The sequence below is a fragment of the Echinops telfairi genome, unplaced genomic scaffold (assembly GCF_000313985.2).
Source record: "Echinops telfairi isolate 266 unplaced genomic scaffold, ASM31398v2 ScPeMD7_5;HRSCAF=22, whole genome shotgun sequence".
Lineage (NCBI taxonomy): Eukaryota > Metazoa > Chordata > Mammalia > Afrosoricida > Tenrecidae > Echinops > Echinops telfairi.
This window is the reverse complement of record NW_022103901.1, coordinates 26739089-26753714: the sequence shown is the minus strand read 5'-3', so window position 1 is coordinate 26753714 and position 14626 is coordinate 26739089. Positions and strand designations below refer to the sequence as shown.

Genomic DNA, 14626 nt, shown 5'->3' with positions numbered 1-14626 from the left:
GGCCCGCAGCTGCTGGCCCAACGCCTCCCTGCACCCATGTGCTGCCCAGTCGCAGGCACTTGATAATTACTTATCAAATAAGCGGCGTGTCCATTTGCTCCATGGCACAACCCTCTCGGATGTAGCGCGCTAACAGCATGTAGAATGGTTTGTCAAGGGAATGAGCGCATTGTCAGCTCACACGCTCAGATGCTGTTAGAGATGCTGCAGGGCCAGGACCCACTGAAGAGTAACGGGCTTCTTCTTAGCCTGCGTCAGTGCAGGGTCTTAATCAGGAGAGGTGGCCACCCTCCGCTGATGACTTCTGGAAGGACTTTGGCCAAAGGAGTAGGTACCCCCAAAGTGGGAGGAGCAGACTTGAATGAGCTGGGCACACATTTGGCCTGGACGTGGCAGTAGATCGGGCCAGGCGGTGGGGGGAGGGGGTGCCATGGCCTGGTCCACCGTTTCCACTGCGTCTCGAGGGAGGGCCACACCAGGGGTGGGGGAGAACTGGGATCTGGGGTGCAACCTCATTTAGGAAGAGACAGCGCACTGTACGCAAGTCTGACCCGTTGCTGTACAAGGCACTGATTTTCCCATCTTTGAAGGCGTTCAAGCAAGAGCTGCAGGGCCCTTCGTTATGTATTCAGCCCGTTTGAATATAGCATATCAAAAACACAGACAAGCAAAAGGGGAAAAAATGTAAATCCTACAGAAGCCGTCCTCCCCCTTTCTCTCCCTGTCATCCATTGCTCAAAGGAAGATCTTTATCCCCACTCGACCTTGACACATCTTGACCTTGACACGTGGCCCTCTGCCCTAGGCAGCCCCCCTTCGCCTTGCTCCCTCATCCTCCTGCTTCAGATCTCAGCCCAACAGCAAAATCTAAAGATCTGGAGTGTGTCCTACTGCGGTGGCTTGCGTGTTGCTGTGATCCTCGGAGCTGGACCACCAGTACTTCAACTCCCAGCAGGGTCATCCGGGCTGGACGGATGTCAGTGGAGCTTCTGGAATAAGACCAGCAAAAAAGGTTCAGTTGTCTTCTGAATTTTTTTTCCCCCGAAAGATCCACTACCATTGAGACTACCCCAACTCAGAGAAACTTTATATAGAGAACCTGAGACCATAATGCTTTACAGGAACAAGCAAGCTCATCTTTCTCCTGCAGAGTGGCTGGGGGGCTGGAACTGCCAACCTTAGAGTTCGCAGCCCAACATCTAGCTAGCAGTGCCGCCAGGCTCCTTTAGCCGATGAATAACCCTGTGGATACCTGGCCTGGTACTGTGTGAAATGACGGGCCCTGCGGTTGGAAGACCCTCAGAACACGCAGACGGTAACAGACAATGGTCGGGAGGGTGCTGCAGGACCGGCAGTGTTTCTTGCTGTTCTCCATGGCCTTGCCTTGCATTGGCTGAGTGAGCGGATCGCGACTGTCCTAGTTCTGTAGTTCAGCTGTGGCAGAAATTCCACAGGGGTTGGATTTCACAAACTCCTTATATTCCCTCGCATTCCGGAGGGTCAGAGACAGAAGTCAGGGCACCAGCTTTCAGGGAAGGCAATCTCTCTGCCAGCTCTGGGGAACAGTCCTTGTCTTTCAGCCTCTGGGTTCTGCATCCCATCGGAATTCCAGGTGTCCTGACGTCAGTCTTCCCCGGGGCTCACGAGGGTCGCAGCAGAGGGACCTCAGGTCCCAAGGATGTACTCTTTCTTTCTTGATGGCCAATTCACCTCGCTTCTGTCTCCTGTTATTTCTATCTTGTAAGATAGAAATCAGTGCAGACCACACCCCCAGGGAAACTCCCCTTACATCGGATCCGGCCTGTGGCTTGAGTATTCCCTACAATGGCTTGAGTATTCCCTACAATGGATTGACTGATCACTCCAGATCCCATCCTGGGGGCTGATGACGTCATGACATAGCTGTCAAATGGCATCCCTGCCTGACCACTGAGACACATAGCCCAGCCAAGTTAACCTATTTTGGAGGGACATCATTCAGTCTGTGACAGCAACCAACCCAGTACTCCTAGTGAACCCCAGCTCCATCGCCCCCCTTGTCCCCATCGTAGCTCCCAGTCCTTGCCCACACCACACCCAGTGCTTTCTATAAACCCTTGCCTACCACGTCCCCTTCCACGTCCCACACTGCCCTGTCAGTTCCTGGAATTCAAAGTCAGTACCGTTTCCCACACTGGCAAGGTGACTTCCCGTGTGGATGCTCAGGAATGCTCTCGGAAGGAGGGAGAGAAGAAAGAGTGTCTGCATTCACTGGCGTGGAGAAACTGTCAAGGGCATATTGTTGGAAACGGATTGCATACGGCACAGCACAATGAGTAGGATTATACACAATGCCTGCCCCTGACAAGGGGGGCGAGCGGAGCAGTGGTGATGTCTGCCGACGCTGACACTGGCGTCCTCCTCCTCCTCCTCACTTTCTTGGCACAGCGCTAGCTAGCTACGTGCGTGGACTTCCTCAGCGAGCACACCTGAGTGGAGCTGGCTGGGAGCCGCCAGGTCAGCTCCGAGTCCGCAGACCAAGTCTTCCAAGTGCCAGATGCCCTGGGCCGGCTTCACGGCGGTCGGATGGATCCTTTGGCTGTGGCTTCTGTGTCAGGCCATCTTGTGGAGGGTTCTGTCCGTTGAGGTTCAAGAACCCTCCGCCGGACCTAACATGCTGGGCCTCTTGAGCATCTCTGCTAGTGACAAGTCTCACCGACCCGGCCTTGTCTCCTTAGAGGAGTGTGCTTTGTCTAAGACCCATGTGTTTCTTCCCCGGTGGTCTCCGGGATACCTCGGTATCCTTCAGCAACGCTGCGATGCAGATGCACGGCCACTTCTGGCTGCTTCTGTCTTTGTCCAGCCCCCAAGTACAGCTGAGGAGATGGGGAGCCATGGGTGACGTAGACAACCAAACCCAACAGCAATCCCACCACCATCAGATTGATTTCAACTTGGAGCAACCCTGGCATGGTCATCCCGGGAGCAGGCAGCGTCATCTTGCTCCCCAAAGCCGCAGATGGGTTTGAACCACTGACGTTGTGGTTGGCAGCCCACAGTGTCACCAGACTCCTGAGAGTGAGGTTTGAAAGCCTTCCCTGGGCTCTATCCTCGGGCTGTGGCCTAGGGCCTGTGTGTGTACGCATGCATGAAGCAGATAGTAAATCTGGGTGCACAGTGATGCTCTGTGGAATTCCCTGCCATGAGCCCTTGGCACCCAGGTTCTTTCCTGCCCAGGGAGGCTGTGGATGCCCTGGGTCTCGGGTGCTCCTGGCATTGTCTGAAAGTGTTGGCTCCATCCTGTGATAAAACAGCTCCGCGGCCTCGCTTGTTCAAGGCTGTCTTTACGGAGGACAGCTAGAGATGAGCCTGTCACCCTCCTGGGCTTTCAGGAAACTTCCACGTGGGTCTGAGAGGCCAAGGGAGATGGGGGAGATGCATTTCAGGGACACAGCAGCAGCGCTTTGTCTCCTGCCCACTCTGCACCGTGAAGTGGGGTGTCCCTTAGGGCCCCCAAGCGATGCCGTGGCTGCATCCCCTGCTCACCCCTCGCTGCACATGCCTCTTGTAACTGCTTGTTACTCTCCACCATCCCACCCCTGACAAGTGGCAGCCCTCCCAGGCTGAGGGAGAGAGACCCTCCCTCCCCCTGAGCTGCTTGGCCGGAAGGGCTTAGGAATTGGGAAATACTGTTGGAGTCACCTTGGGTCTTGGAAAGGTGGGTATTTCCCATTCCTTGGAAAGGTGCCGCCGTGATGCACATGTGATCGCATTGTTGCTGGGGGCTGCCAAGTGGATTTCCGCCCCTGGGGCCCCAAGTGACAGAGTGGGACTGCCTCTCGGGCTTTTCTTGGCTGTCCTCCCGAAGGAGGCACATCACCAAGCCCCTCTCCTGGGGAGCCACTGGCAGGATTGGAACCGCCTGTGTTTTGTTTCGCAGCCAGGCAATGAACTGTCATGCAGGGGCTCCTGAGGGAGGCACTCTTCAACACGTCGATTTGGTGAGCGCTTGCTCACTGCGTAGACCCTGGGGGATGCAAGTGGATATGCGTCCAACCTGGAGCTGAAAGGCTGGTGGCTGGAAGCCACACTCCGGCTCCTCAGAAGAAGGGGCTGGCACCCACTTTCAAAAGGCCACATCCTGAAAACCCTAGGGAATGCATCCGTTGGATCACCCGGTGGGCATGGGTTCAGGCTTGTTCTACACCGGGGCATCTCAGCCTGGGTACCATGGACATCATAAGGGCCACCCTCTGCTGTTGAGCCCATTCCCACTCAGTGTGACCCTTGATAGGGTCTCTGGGGCTGCAAATCTTTACAGGAGCAGAAAGCCTCATCTTTCTCCCACGGGGCACCTGGTGGGTGCGAACCACTAACCTCATCCGTAACAGCTCCAGGTAAGGTAGAACCCATTAAGCCACAAGAGCTTCTTGTGGAAATCTTAGTCCTGATCATTCTCTGTCCCAGGTGGCTGTCCTGGACATTGTAGAATGTCGAGCGATATCTCTCGGCCTCTAACAAAGACTTAAGGAATCACAACTCCTCCCCCAATCGATTGTGACCATTAAAAAAGAAATGCCCCCCCACAAACTGCCCAGTGTCCCCGGGAAAGGGAGCTCTCAGGGTCACCCAGGAGGCTCAGAAGTGTGGCTCAGCCCTTGGCCTTGTCAGAGTGCTTCATGAACTCAGTTCTACAGGCCCCTCCTTAGGGGCTCCGTGCACATAGTGACCTTACTTTCCTAATAGTGAAAGAAAGCTAGGTCTGCCCCCTAGATTTAGTGAGCGAGTGGTTCCCAGCTGAATCCCAGAGCCACCCCCTCAAACCCAAACTCCTCCTCTCTCAGCCCCCCAGCCTAGAGTGGCTGTCTGGAGGGGGAGGGAGCTGGCCGCCCCTCATAAGTCAAGGCATTCTCCGGCGATGACCACACTAGTCCCCTACAGGGCAATCAAAACTGTACAGGGAGGGGCTGTTGGGGCCACGGTTGTTATTGGTCATGACTTGGGTCCCAAAGCAGAAGGTGGCCGGGCCCTGCACTCCCTCCAGAATCCCTGATGCAGCCATCCATGCAGGCTTCCTCGTTGTTGCTGAGCCTGTACATTAGCAAACGTGATTATCTTTGTGAGCCGTGAATCTCTCCGACTGATGGCATGTCCAGGTGAGCCAAAGCCTCACCGTCTTCACTGTCGGGAGCACTCTGCTTGTCCCATCCCGCGTGGGACAGCCTCGCGTGACCGAGGGATTGCCTCTCTCCATGCCAGCAGCCCCTGCTGAGAAGGACGACCTGGGAAAGGCGGAGCACGTGAAGTTAGTTTGTGCCGAAACCACCTGACAGGTGGCCCCAATGTCATATAAAAGCTGCTGCGTCCTTATCGCCTCTCGCTTGGGGTTGAAAGGCTCTCTCTCACCTAGGTGGCTGACAAGCGGCTCTTTGAGTCTCCGCTCCATGTCTCACATGCTGGCCGGGCGGAGCTGCCACGCTGGGCCTTCGTGGTCCCATCTGGAAAATGAGAATCCTCATGGATTCCCATTGGGATCCATGCTCGTGGAGCAGCTCCCTCTAAGGCCTGCTGTGAGAAGCGGACGTGTCTGGTCAATGCCATCCAGCGTGGGGCCTGCCTGGTGCCCAGCAGCCCTGTGGCTGTGGTCACTTGGCTCTTTGGGCCCCCAGTGCTCAGAAGAGGAGCCCTCAGTGGATGGGCCGAGCTGGCGGGCCACGGCGTATCCACGTCACAGATGCCAAGGAGCAGGCAAAGTGACGGGGACCCAGTGAATTGCGGCCAAGTGTACCATACGCCATCCATATCTCTCTCAGCAGTTTCCATGCACGGGGCAGTCCATCATTAGAATATCCCAGGGCTCGCGACAGTAAAATCAATAAGCCAGTGCAGCCATGGGCCGCGGTTTAATGACTGCAGGCTCCAGTCGGGGAAGCTCAGTGCGCAGGAACATTTCCTGAGGGCTTGCTCCCGGCCGGGGCGGAGGCAAGGTTCCTGAGACTGGGGGGAAACAGCCAGCCAGTGAGGGAGACTTCCATCTCAGGGTACCAGCAGGCAGGGGGGTATTTGAGGCAGACCCTGAGACAATTTGGGGTAACAGTCTGCACCCTGAGACATGGGCTTCTCCGAGGTGGTTGGCAAGAGGGGGAGGCATCTGAACTTGGATTTGGTGTGCACGTTTTTGTCTTATTTTTATTTTGTTTTGATTTGATTTTAAGATGCTCAGTGATTCTGAGCAGCCAGGGTTAAGAATCCCCGGTATAAGCCGGAGTGGGCAGGGCGGTGGTGGTTCCGTGGTAGAATTCTTGCCTTCCATGCAGGAGACCTGGGTTTGATTCACACAGCTGTGACCTGCCCTCCAGGGAAGGCTCCCGTACTGCAGTGATGCTAAACCGCTTTCCTCAGCATTTCCAGACTAAAATGGATGAGGAAAAAAGGCCTGGCTATCTATTTCCCCCAAATCAGCCACTGATTTAACCTTACAGGATCCCCAATCCATATCGAGGGGGTGCACAGGACCTGTCAGTGTTTGGCCCCACTGCACAAAGGGTCGACTTGGGCAACTCCAGGGCAGCCAGCAAGGTCAACACAACGGAGCCTCTGGCTTGGGACTGTTTCAGCAGTCCAATCACCTGCAAGGCTGGCCGCAGCCCCGGAGCTAGAGTCAGGGTGTCTGGGGAAGGGAGGACGGGGGTCTCTCTGAGAACCTGGCTCTGAACCATTACTGAACAACACAGGCGGTGAAGCACTCTGCACCCGCAGGCTGGCGCTCTGAGCTCACCCCTCAGAGGCACTGAGGAAGAAAGGCCAGGCTGGCAGTCTGCAAGGAGGGGTCACGGCCTTCGGAGCATAGATCTGTGAACTCGTGGGTCTCCTGATGGCAACTGGAGCGCTACAGAAGAGGGTCTCAGTGGGCCAGGGGAGGAGGAGTGATTTCGCTGCTCACTGCCCACTCTCTCACCAGCTCCCCCTGCACACAACACACACCAATCCCATTTGTGAATGAATGGCAGCATTTCTTGCTTTTGCTCCCCGCATCTAGGGGTCGGGGTGCCTGGGGATACTGAGCCTCCTCCTGCTGTGCACTAGACCCCCTTCTCCCAACCAGCCCCACAACAGAGCTCCATGCTCCCCAAGGGCCCAGCGTGCCAGTGAGCAGCCCGGTGCTGGAAGCCATCAGGGACCTGGTTCCTGGAGGCGTGGAGAAAGGACACCACAGGCTCACTAGGCAAAGCCCAAAGCCCAGAAGAGACCCACTTAGGTTTGTACCCGTGTCCCTCCTCCCAGTGCTGTCACCTGGGCCAAGTGCCGCCACCTCTCCCGGCCTCCACAGCTCTCGTGTAATGAGGTAGCATGGCTGGGAGAGCTGTGGAAAGAGCCTCATGAATATTAAGTGCTCAGAAAACTCGAATGAAAATTTCATGGTGGATGCCCTCCGCAGACCGCTGGCTCCCTCTCTAGCAAGAAGACAGCTCGCCCAGACCCCACTCCGGAACACTCGCCATAAACCTTACCCAGGGCCCCGGAAGTGGGCGAGCAGAATGAATATGAGCCCAGGGAAGTAAATCTTGCCTTGACTCGCGATGTCCAGGGCTGCGTAGGATCAGTGCGCCTGACCTTCACCTCCCTGCAATCGTTCATTCAGCACCCTCAGCACGTCCAGGTGACAAGGCAGCCTTGTTCGGTCTCATTGATATTCCCTAAAGTTCCTTCAGATTCCTGCCTCCTTCCCAGTTTGTCACATCCACGTTCTTCCTGCCCCGTGAATCCCACAAAATCTGTATCACGGGACACCACTCCCTCTTCCCCCTCTAAGTGCGTTTTAGGTAAGAGTCAGCCTGCATCCCTGCCGAGCACAGCTGCCTTATTCTCACTCCCTGGCCAGAAGGAGGTGGCGTCCACGCCAATGAGTCGGTGAAATCGGGATGGCCAGCGCGGTCAGCCTCAAGGGCAGACTCAGCTCCTTGGGAAAGGAAGAAGGGAGTGCGAGTCAGGAGAAGTTAGCCTGGGCCTGGGCTGTCCTTGGCTGGGAGAGGCTGGGCTCACACTGCCATTGAGTGTCCTGTCGGGGGGCCGCACAAAACCTTCTCTCTGGAACCCTGACACCACACTTAGAGGTCTGAGCTCTGGGGTCTTCCAGGGCACCACCCCACCTGTGAGCAATGAACGAAAGGCCAGCGTGGGTGCAGAGGGCGAGGGCACCAGGTCAGCCTGCCCTACCTGCACCAGGGTGCCTGGCTTCCCTTGATGGTGAGGCACGGCCCTAGTGCCCCTGAGCTAGGGCTGCTAATGCAAACATAGAACTCGGACTGGTGGTGCCCCGTGTGTCACAGAGAAGAACTGCCCCATCGGAGTGAGCCCCAAGGTGTCCAGCTGCTACTGGAAGGTTGGCAGTTCAAACCCACTCACTGGCTCCTGGGAGAAAGGCCTGGCAATCAGATGACAGCCTAGGAAATACAATGGAATGGTTTCTGGGTGCTCTGGTATCAGGCATCTCAGTGAGTTGAAAATAGACTCATAATAAAGGTGAGCAGAGCTGAGCAGAAGCGGTTTGTGCCTGCCCCGGGAGCTGGTTTAAACCACACTTCGTGCCCTCTCTCCATGCTTCTCATCACGTCAGGATAGGACTGAGTTGGCAGGGAGCCACAGGGATGTCCCTCGGTGGATGGGATACCTAACAGTTGCTCCTGGGTGGGGGGCTCAGTTCTCCTGGACCAAGCCTTCACTGAGGGCCCAGGGCCCATTATCTATCAGGCTGACTGGCTTCATCCGTACCCTCTGCTCCGAGCTAAGCACATTACCTGGCCTGAGCGGAGTTTGAGGGAGTTACTACCATGGCCCTGGCCGAGAGGGAGCCCACAGCCATCTGGAAGCACGGTGAACTCTCCCCACGTGAGCCCGCCGTCCTACATCCCTGGGTGCTGCCAACAGTAAGCGTGCTTGTCTGCTGCTCGGAAGAAAGGTCTGACATTCCATTTCCAAGAAGAAAAATAAAATCAGCCAGGAAAACCCCGATGGAGCTCGATGCTCATACGTGGGAGTCAGAATCAACTCAATGACAATGGGTCTAAGGACCCTCATTATGGCCAACGGAAAGCCCCTTCAAGCTCCTGTCAATTGTATGCTCGGGTTCGGGGGTCAGCACAGTCTCATCGCTTTGGGAGGACACAATCCAGTCTGTGAGGATGCCCAGCTCGCCTCCTGCCATCGCATGTGCTGCGCCGGGCAGCTCCCGGCTTCCAGTCACCACAAACCGGCATTGACCTGACTTGGATGGGAGTGGAGTGGGGGGTGGAGAACAAAGACACCTCCCGGGCCCTGGCCTTGGCACACTCGTAAGGGTTTCTCCTGTTGGGATGAGACTTTCACACTCACGGCCATGGCTCAGGCTGCAGCCCCCGGGAGACCAGGAAGCCTTGCTCACCCATCTCATGGGTGACGAACTGAGACCCAGAGAGGGCAGTGGCTTCCCAAAGGACCCACAGGGAAGAGCCGGGTCTAGAGGCAGTGCTGGCACCTCCTGGCACGTCCGAGCGCTCCCCCTGCAGCTCTGTCAGGCCACCTGGTCCCCGCCATGTCAGCGGTAACTCCCATTCTCGACACTCAAGTGCCCTTCTTGGTTGGTGGCTCCCTGACGGCAGCCGGAAGAGGCCCGTCCAGGTATAAACGGAATCGAGGGCTTTGTCAGAGGGACGCAAGGTCCAGTCGGCAGCTCCGTTGCCACGTGTGGTCTGGGTACAGGCAGAGGAGGGAAATCCCAGCAGCGGGTGTTATTTGCAGGCCGCGGACGCCAGCTCAGACACAGCCCTGGGAGCCAGGTGCCGGGCCCAGTGTGGCAGCCAAGCGGGAGCCTGATCGTTTTTTTCGGTTGTAAGTGCATCTAGTCTGTGTAACTGGACATTTGCCATTTCAGCATCCTCTGCGCTTGCAGCTCGGTGACACCAGCCACACTCCGTCATCATGTGACACAGCCCTTCCCCAGTCTGCATGCTGGCCTTCTAGCCCACTGGACAGCAGGCCTCCTGGGGGAGGGGACTCTGCTGTGTCCACTAACTTAGCTAGGAAAGTGCTCGCGTGTAGAAGGCACTGACTGGATGAATGGATCAAAAGAGGACCAGCCAATCCACAGAGACCGCCCCTTATCTACACTCTCACACTTTGCCCCCTTACTGGGCTAGAGTCTCCAAAGTGGAATCCCTGGGTCAAGGGACACAGAGATTGGAAATCATCCTAGCAATCACTCCCACCTGTGGGGTAGGGGTGAGCTCCTGTCCCCAGTCCCTACGGTCATAGCCCACAGATGGCGAAGCATGGGAGACCAGCTGCTTTCCACGACTGCAGCGCTCGGACTGGTGGCCCAGCGGTCAGGGGAAGGTTCACAGAGGCTCTGGGCAGAGAGAAGGCCCATTGTGACGGCTGCCTTTTTAAATGTTCTCCCTGGGCCTTGGTAAAGCATCTCTAAGCAGGACCAGGAGAGGGTACAGTCAATGTGGTGGAGACCAGGCCTGTGGTCCTTGGGAAAGAACAGGCTTTTCTCACAGGTATGATCTTTTCTCCTGGGATTCACACAATGCTTAATCCATTCAAAATTTTGTTTGGCAGAGCAGACCCGTGCCCTGTGTGCCTTTGAACCCGGGCTCTGTCCAGGGCTGGCAAATCATCAGGTTTTGTCCAGGGCTGGCAAGTCATCAGGTTTAAGAATGATGGGTGGGTAGGTAGGTGGGTGGGTGGATGGATGGGTGGATGGATAGGTGTATGTATGGGTCCCTCCAGGCATACCCACCTTGTATGGTCACCAGCATATCAGTTTAGTCGGAGAGAAGATTAGAGTACCTCGGATAGCCCTCTCATTGCTGCCAAGTCTGTCATCCACCACAGCCAGGATGCTAATTAGCTCCAAGGTTACAGCGATTGATTTTATAGCCGAGGAGTCATAAAACTCATCGGGAAAGCTTGAAGAAATGGGTCTCGGAGCTCTGGGCCAAACTGCCTGAGGTCTCCTCTTTCCTCCTCTCTCCAATCACAGCCAGAACGGACTTGTATCACAAAACAATTGAGCATTTCCCCCCCAACCAACAGCTTTTCCAAGGCAAGGGCTGCTCGTGATCTCGATCTTACTGCCCTGGTACCTAGCGCGCGACCTGGCATGTATCTAGGCTAGATTAATATTACAAGGGTCAATGAGTTGGTAGATGGGTGGATGAATGGATGGTTGATTAGAAGGATGACGGGTGGGTGGGTGGGTGCTTTGCTTGATAAGTCACTGGGTATTTGGAGGGTTAATGGGTGGAAATGAGGGGTAGATGGGTGAATTTAGAGCTGGGTGTTGGATGAGAAGATGTGACCATCCTGGTCACCCAGAGTCCACCTCCCACTTGGGAAAAGAACTCCCCTGCAATCCCTCCTGTGCCCGCCGCTACCTGCAGTGACTAACGTATCGTGTACGCCATCAACTAGCAAGCAGAATCGTTGCAAATCTTTCCCTGGTTGGGGGTGTGGTCATGTAGTGTGTACCAGGCTTCCAGGGCATGGACATTACAGTCAAATAGAACTGGATTTGAATCTCAGCTTAACTCTTTCGAGCATTGTGACCCTGCAGGAGGATCTTGACCTGGTCATCAGTGCTCTCTTCATCGGGACAATGGGGATAAAAGGGTCCTTTGCAAAGGTGCTCAATAAAGCATGTTGGCGACAGGTACTCTCCTCGTGATTGTGCTGAACTTGAATGTATGCTCCTGTGACTTCCCCTCCCCACCCCCCAGAAAACACATACTGTTCCGCTGCTGTGTGTCCGGTGGTACATAAACTGAATAATATCCGTGGCTCTTGAAGTTTATGTTCTAGAGGGACATTTGAATGTTAATCACATAAGTAAGTGGAAAACAAGCAGTGGCGGGCAGTGTGAGACAGTGCAGAAAGGTGCAATGGATGATGTGTGATTGGAGACTCGTGCAATCGGCCATGGGCCAGTCTTTTCTTTGTTTTTATTTATTTTTGTGCTATGAAGAGTCAACCACCTCTAAGGTCTGAAGAGAGAGTGTATCCCAGGGAGCAGACATGTCCTGATTGGCCTAAATGCTTGGGCCATCCTTGGAGTCAGTAGTGGCTGAGAATGGAGGAAGGCGCTGGGCCCTTCCAAATATGACATGCCATTAGGAAGGGCAGGGAGAACAGGTGCGCCAAACTAGCCCAACTGGGAAGTCACCGGTCCTTCCCTGGGTCACGCAAAGTGGCTGTGTGCTCAGAGGCATCTTGGAGGAAAGGTCTGGCAGCCCACTCCTCAAACTCACCCTTTGAAAATCTTGTGAAGCTCAGTTCTAGTCAGGCCCCCACCGAGGGTCACCATGAGTCAGAGCGATCCTATGTCTCTTCAGAGACATCTGTATCTGTCTCTGCAGAGATCTCTTCCTCTAGCTCTTTAATATGAGCACACGTGTCTACACCACTGTGTCTTAGGCACCTCGGTGACCCCCAATCCTGTGGGACCCTAACAGCCTCAGGGTCAAGGATGTGTTTGGCAACCTTGAGTTTCAGGACCCAGTGTGAGGACTGCAGCCTTCAACTGTCCCCAAGGAAGAGTAGCAGAGAAGCACCCCCACCCTTAAAGGGCCATGGAGCCTCCTCGCCTCATGTGTGGACTCTTGGTTTTCCTCAGGCAAAGCCAACAAGAATGTCCAGTGGGATGAGGACTCGGTAGAGGACATGCCAGCCAACCCGGTCAGGATTGCCTTCGTCCTGGTGGTCCACGGCCGTGCCTCGCGGCAGCTGCAGCGCATGTTCAAGGCCATCTACCACAGAGACCACTTCTACTACATCCACGTGGACAAGGTGACGACCCACCTCCAGGCACCCCATGGCACCCTGGCTCTGTGGGGGATGTCTGACCCTGCAGAGACCCTGCTCCCAGATCGCTGGTGCCGCCCATGAAGGGCCCAGGCTCACCTGCTGGAGTGGGCGTGCATGAGAGAGTGAAAGGGGGTATGTGTGTGGGTCTACGGAAAAGAGAGAACAGATATATGTGAGTGTGTATGAGAATGTATATGTGTGAGAATGTATGAAAGAGAAGGTGTATGAGAGAGAAATTGTGTGAGCGTGCAAAAAAAGTGTGTGTGAGAGGTGTGCATGTGTGAAAGAATGTTTGTCTATGTATGTGTCCAAGTGTATATGTATTTGTGAGAGAAAGTGTGTGTGTGTAAAAGAGGGAGTGTGTGAGTGGTATTTGTGTGTGTGTGTGTGTGTGTGTGTGTGTATTTGAGAGGAAGTATGTGTTGGGGCTTCAGGGTTTCTGAATATGACTTTAGGCTTCCTCCATCAATACTGTTTATCTCACCTCTTCTCACCTGCCTGGCTCCGGCCGACATCCCTGCCAGGCCATACTTCATAGGGATAATGAGCCCGGGTTTGGGACCCTTTCTGGAATGGCCCAACAGCTCTGTCGCCACTGCCTGTGTCGTGCCAAACCAACCACAGACAACATGTAAGCCAACGGTGCGTCTGTGTCCCGATAGAATGTGATGAGCAGAGTCCTGTGGCCGATGTGCTGTCCCAGAGGCTATAGTTGGTCCGCCCAGGTGGCGTGCTTGTGGCCTCCGTCAGAAGGCAGGAAGGACTGGGCTGCAGGTGATGTTCAAACCGGCCTCCACCAGAGCATCCCAGAGGTCCCACGGGCGTGTGAGAGGGTGGTGGGGGCCAGAGGAGGGAAGCAGAGCCCAGGTTCGTGCTCAAAAGACACCTCAGCTTCAGGCCCAGCAGGGGTCTGACAACAGAGCCCCAGCACCAGCCCAAGCCTACTGGACCATTGGCTCAGAAGTGGGGCCAGGGATTCCATGTTTGCTTTTGCCCAAATGCAACTGTGAAGCCATTCAACCTGTGAGGAGCACTGCTCTAACCAGTAGTTCCACCCACTAGAAGGAGGAGCCAGGTAGCGGGGAGGCAAATCTGGGTGCTGCCTGCCCCTGCTCCAATCATCTCCCTTTCTCTCCCGGAAAGCGCTCGAATTACCTGCACCGGCAAGTGCTCCAGTTCACCGGGCAGTACGACAACGTCCGAGTCACGCCCTGGAGAATGGCCACCATCTGGGGCGGCGCCAGCCTGCTGACCACCTACCTGCAGAGCATGCGGGACCTGCTGGAGATGGCCGACTGGCCCTGGGACTTCTTCATCAACCTCAGCGCAGCTGACTACCCCATCAGGTAAGGTGCCTGTGCCTCCCACCAGCCGGGCCAGGCCTTGGGGGACCTGGGATCCTCGCTCTTTCCGCTCGTAGCCGGACAATGGGATGCAAAGGGAGGGAGCTTGCTGTCTGTCCAGAGAGGTGTCTCTGCCATCCTGCAAGATGGCAGGGAGGAACTTGGGCCCGGCCTTCCCAGGGTTTCTTTCCGCAGAGGATTCCGATGGGCCTGAGAGGCACTCCCTTGTACTGGTCTTGTAGATGTTGTGGTGAGCTGCCGACTCACAGAGGCCCCGTGACAAGAGCATGTCAAACATGGTTCACCAACAAGGCGCCGTTGAGTTGGGGTCCGTCAGTTGAGTTGGGGTCCGTCAGTTGAGTTGGGGTCCGTCAGTTGAGTTGGGGTCGTCAGTTGAGTTGGGGTCCGTCAGTTGAGTTGGGGTCCGTCAGGCAGTTGTGGGCCCCACAGGCATCGAATGT

The 14626-nt window shown here is 55.7% G+C and overlaps 1 protein-coding gene across 1 annotated transcript in view; it reads left to right on the top strand.

The window, feature by feature from the left end:
- The window catches only part of XYLT1 (xylosyltransferase 1), a 224481-nt gene that overhangs the window by 128985 nt on the left and 80870 nt on the right, over positions 1-14626 (top strand). Inside the window, exons 5-6 of the mRNA XM_045286007.1 lie at positions 12632-12804; positions 13966-14168. Coding sequence (XP_045141942.1) covers positions 12632-12804; positions 13966-14168 — 376 coding nt within the window. The remainder of the gene's footprint in view (positions 1-12631; positions 12805-13965; positions 14169-14626) is intronic.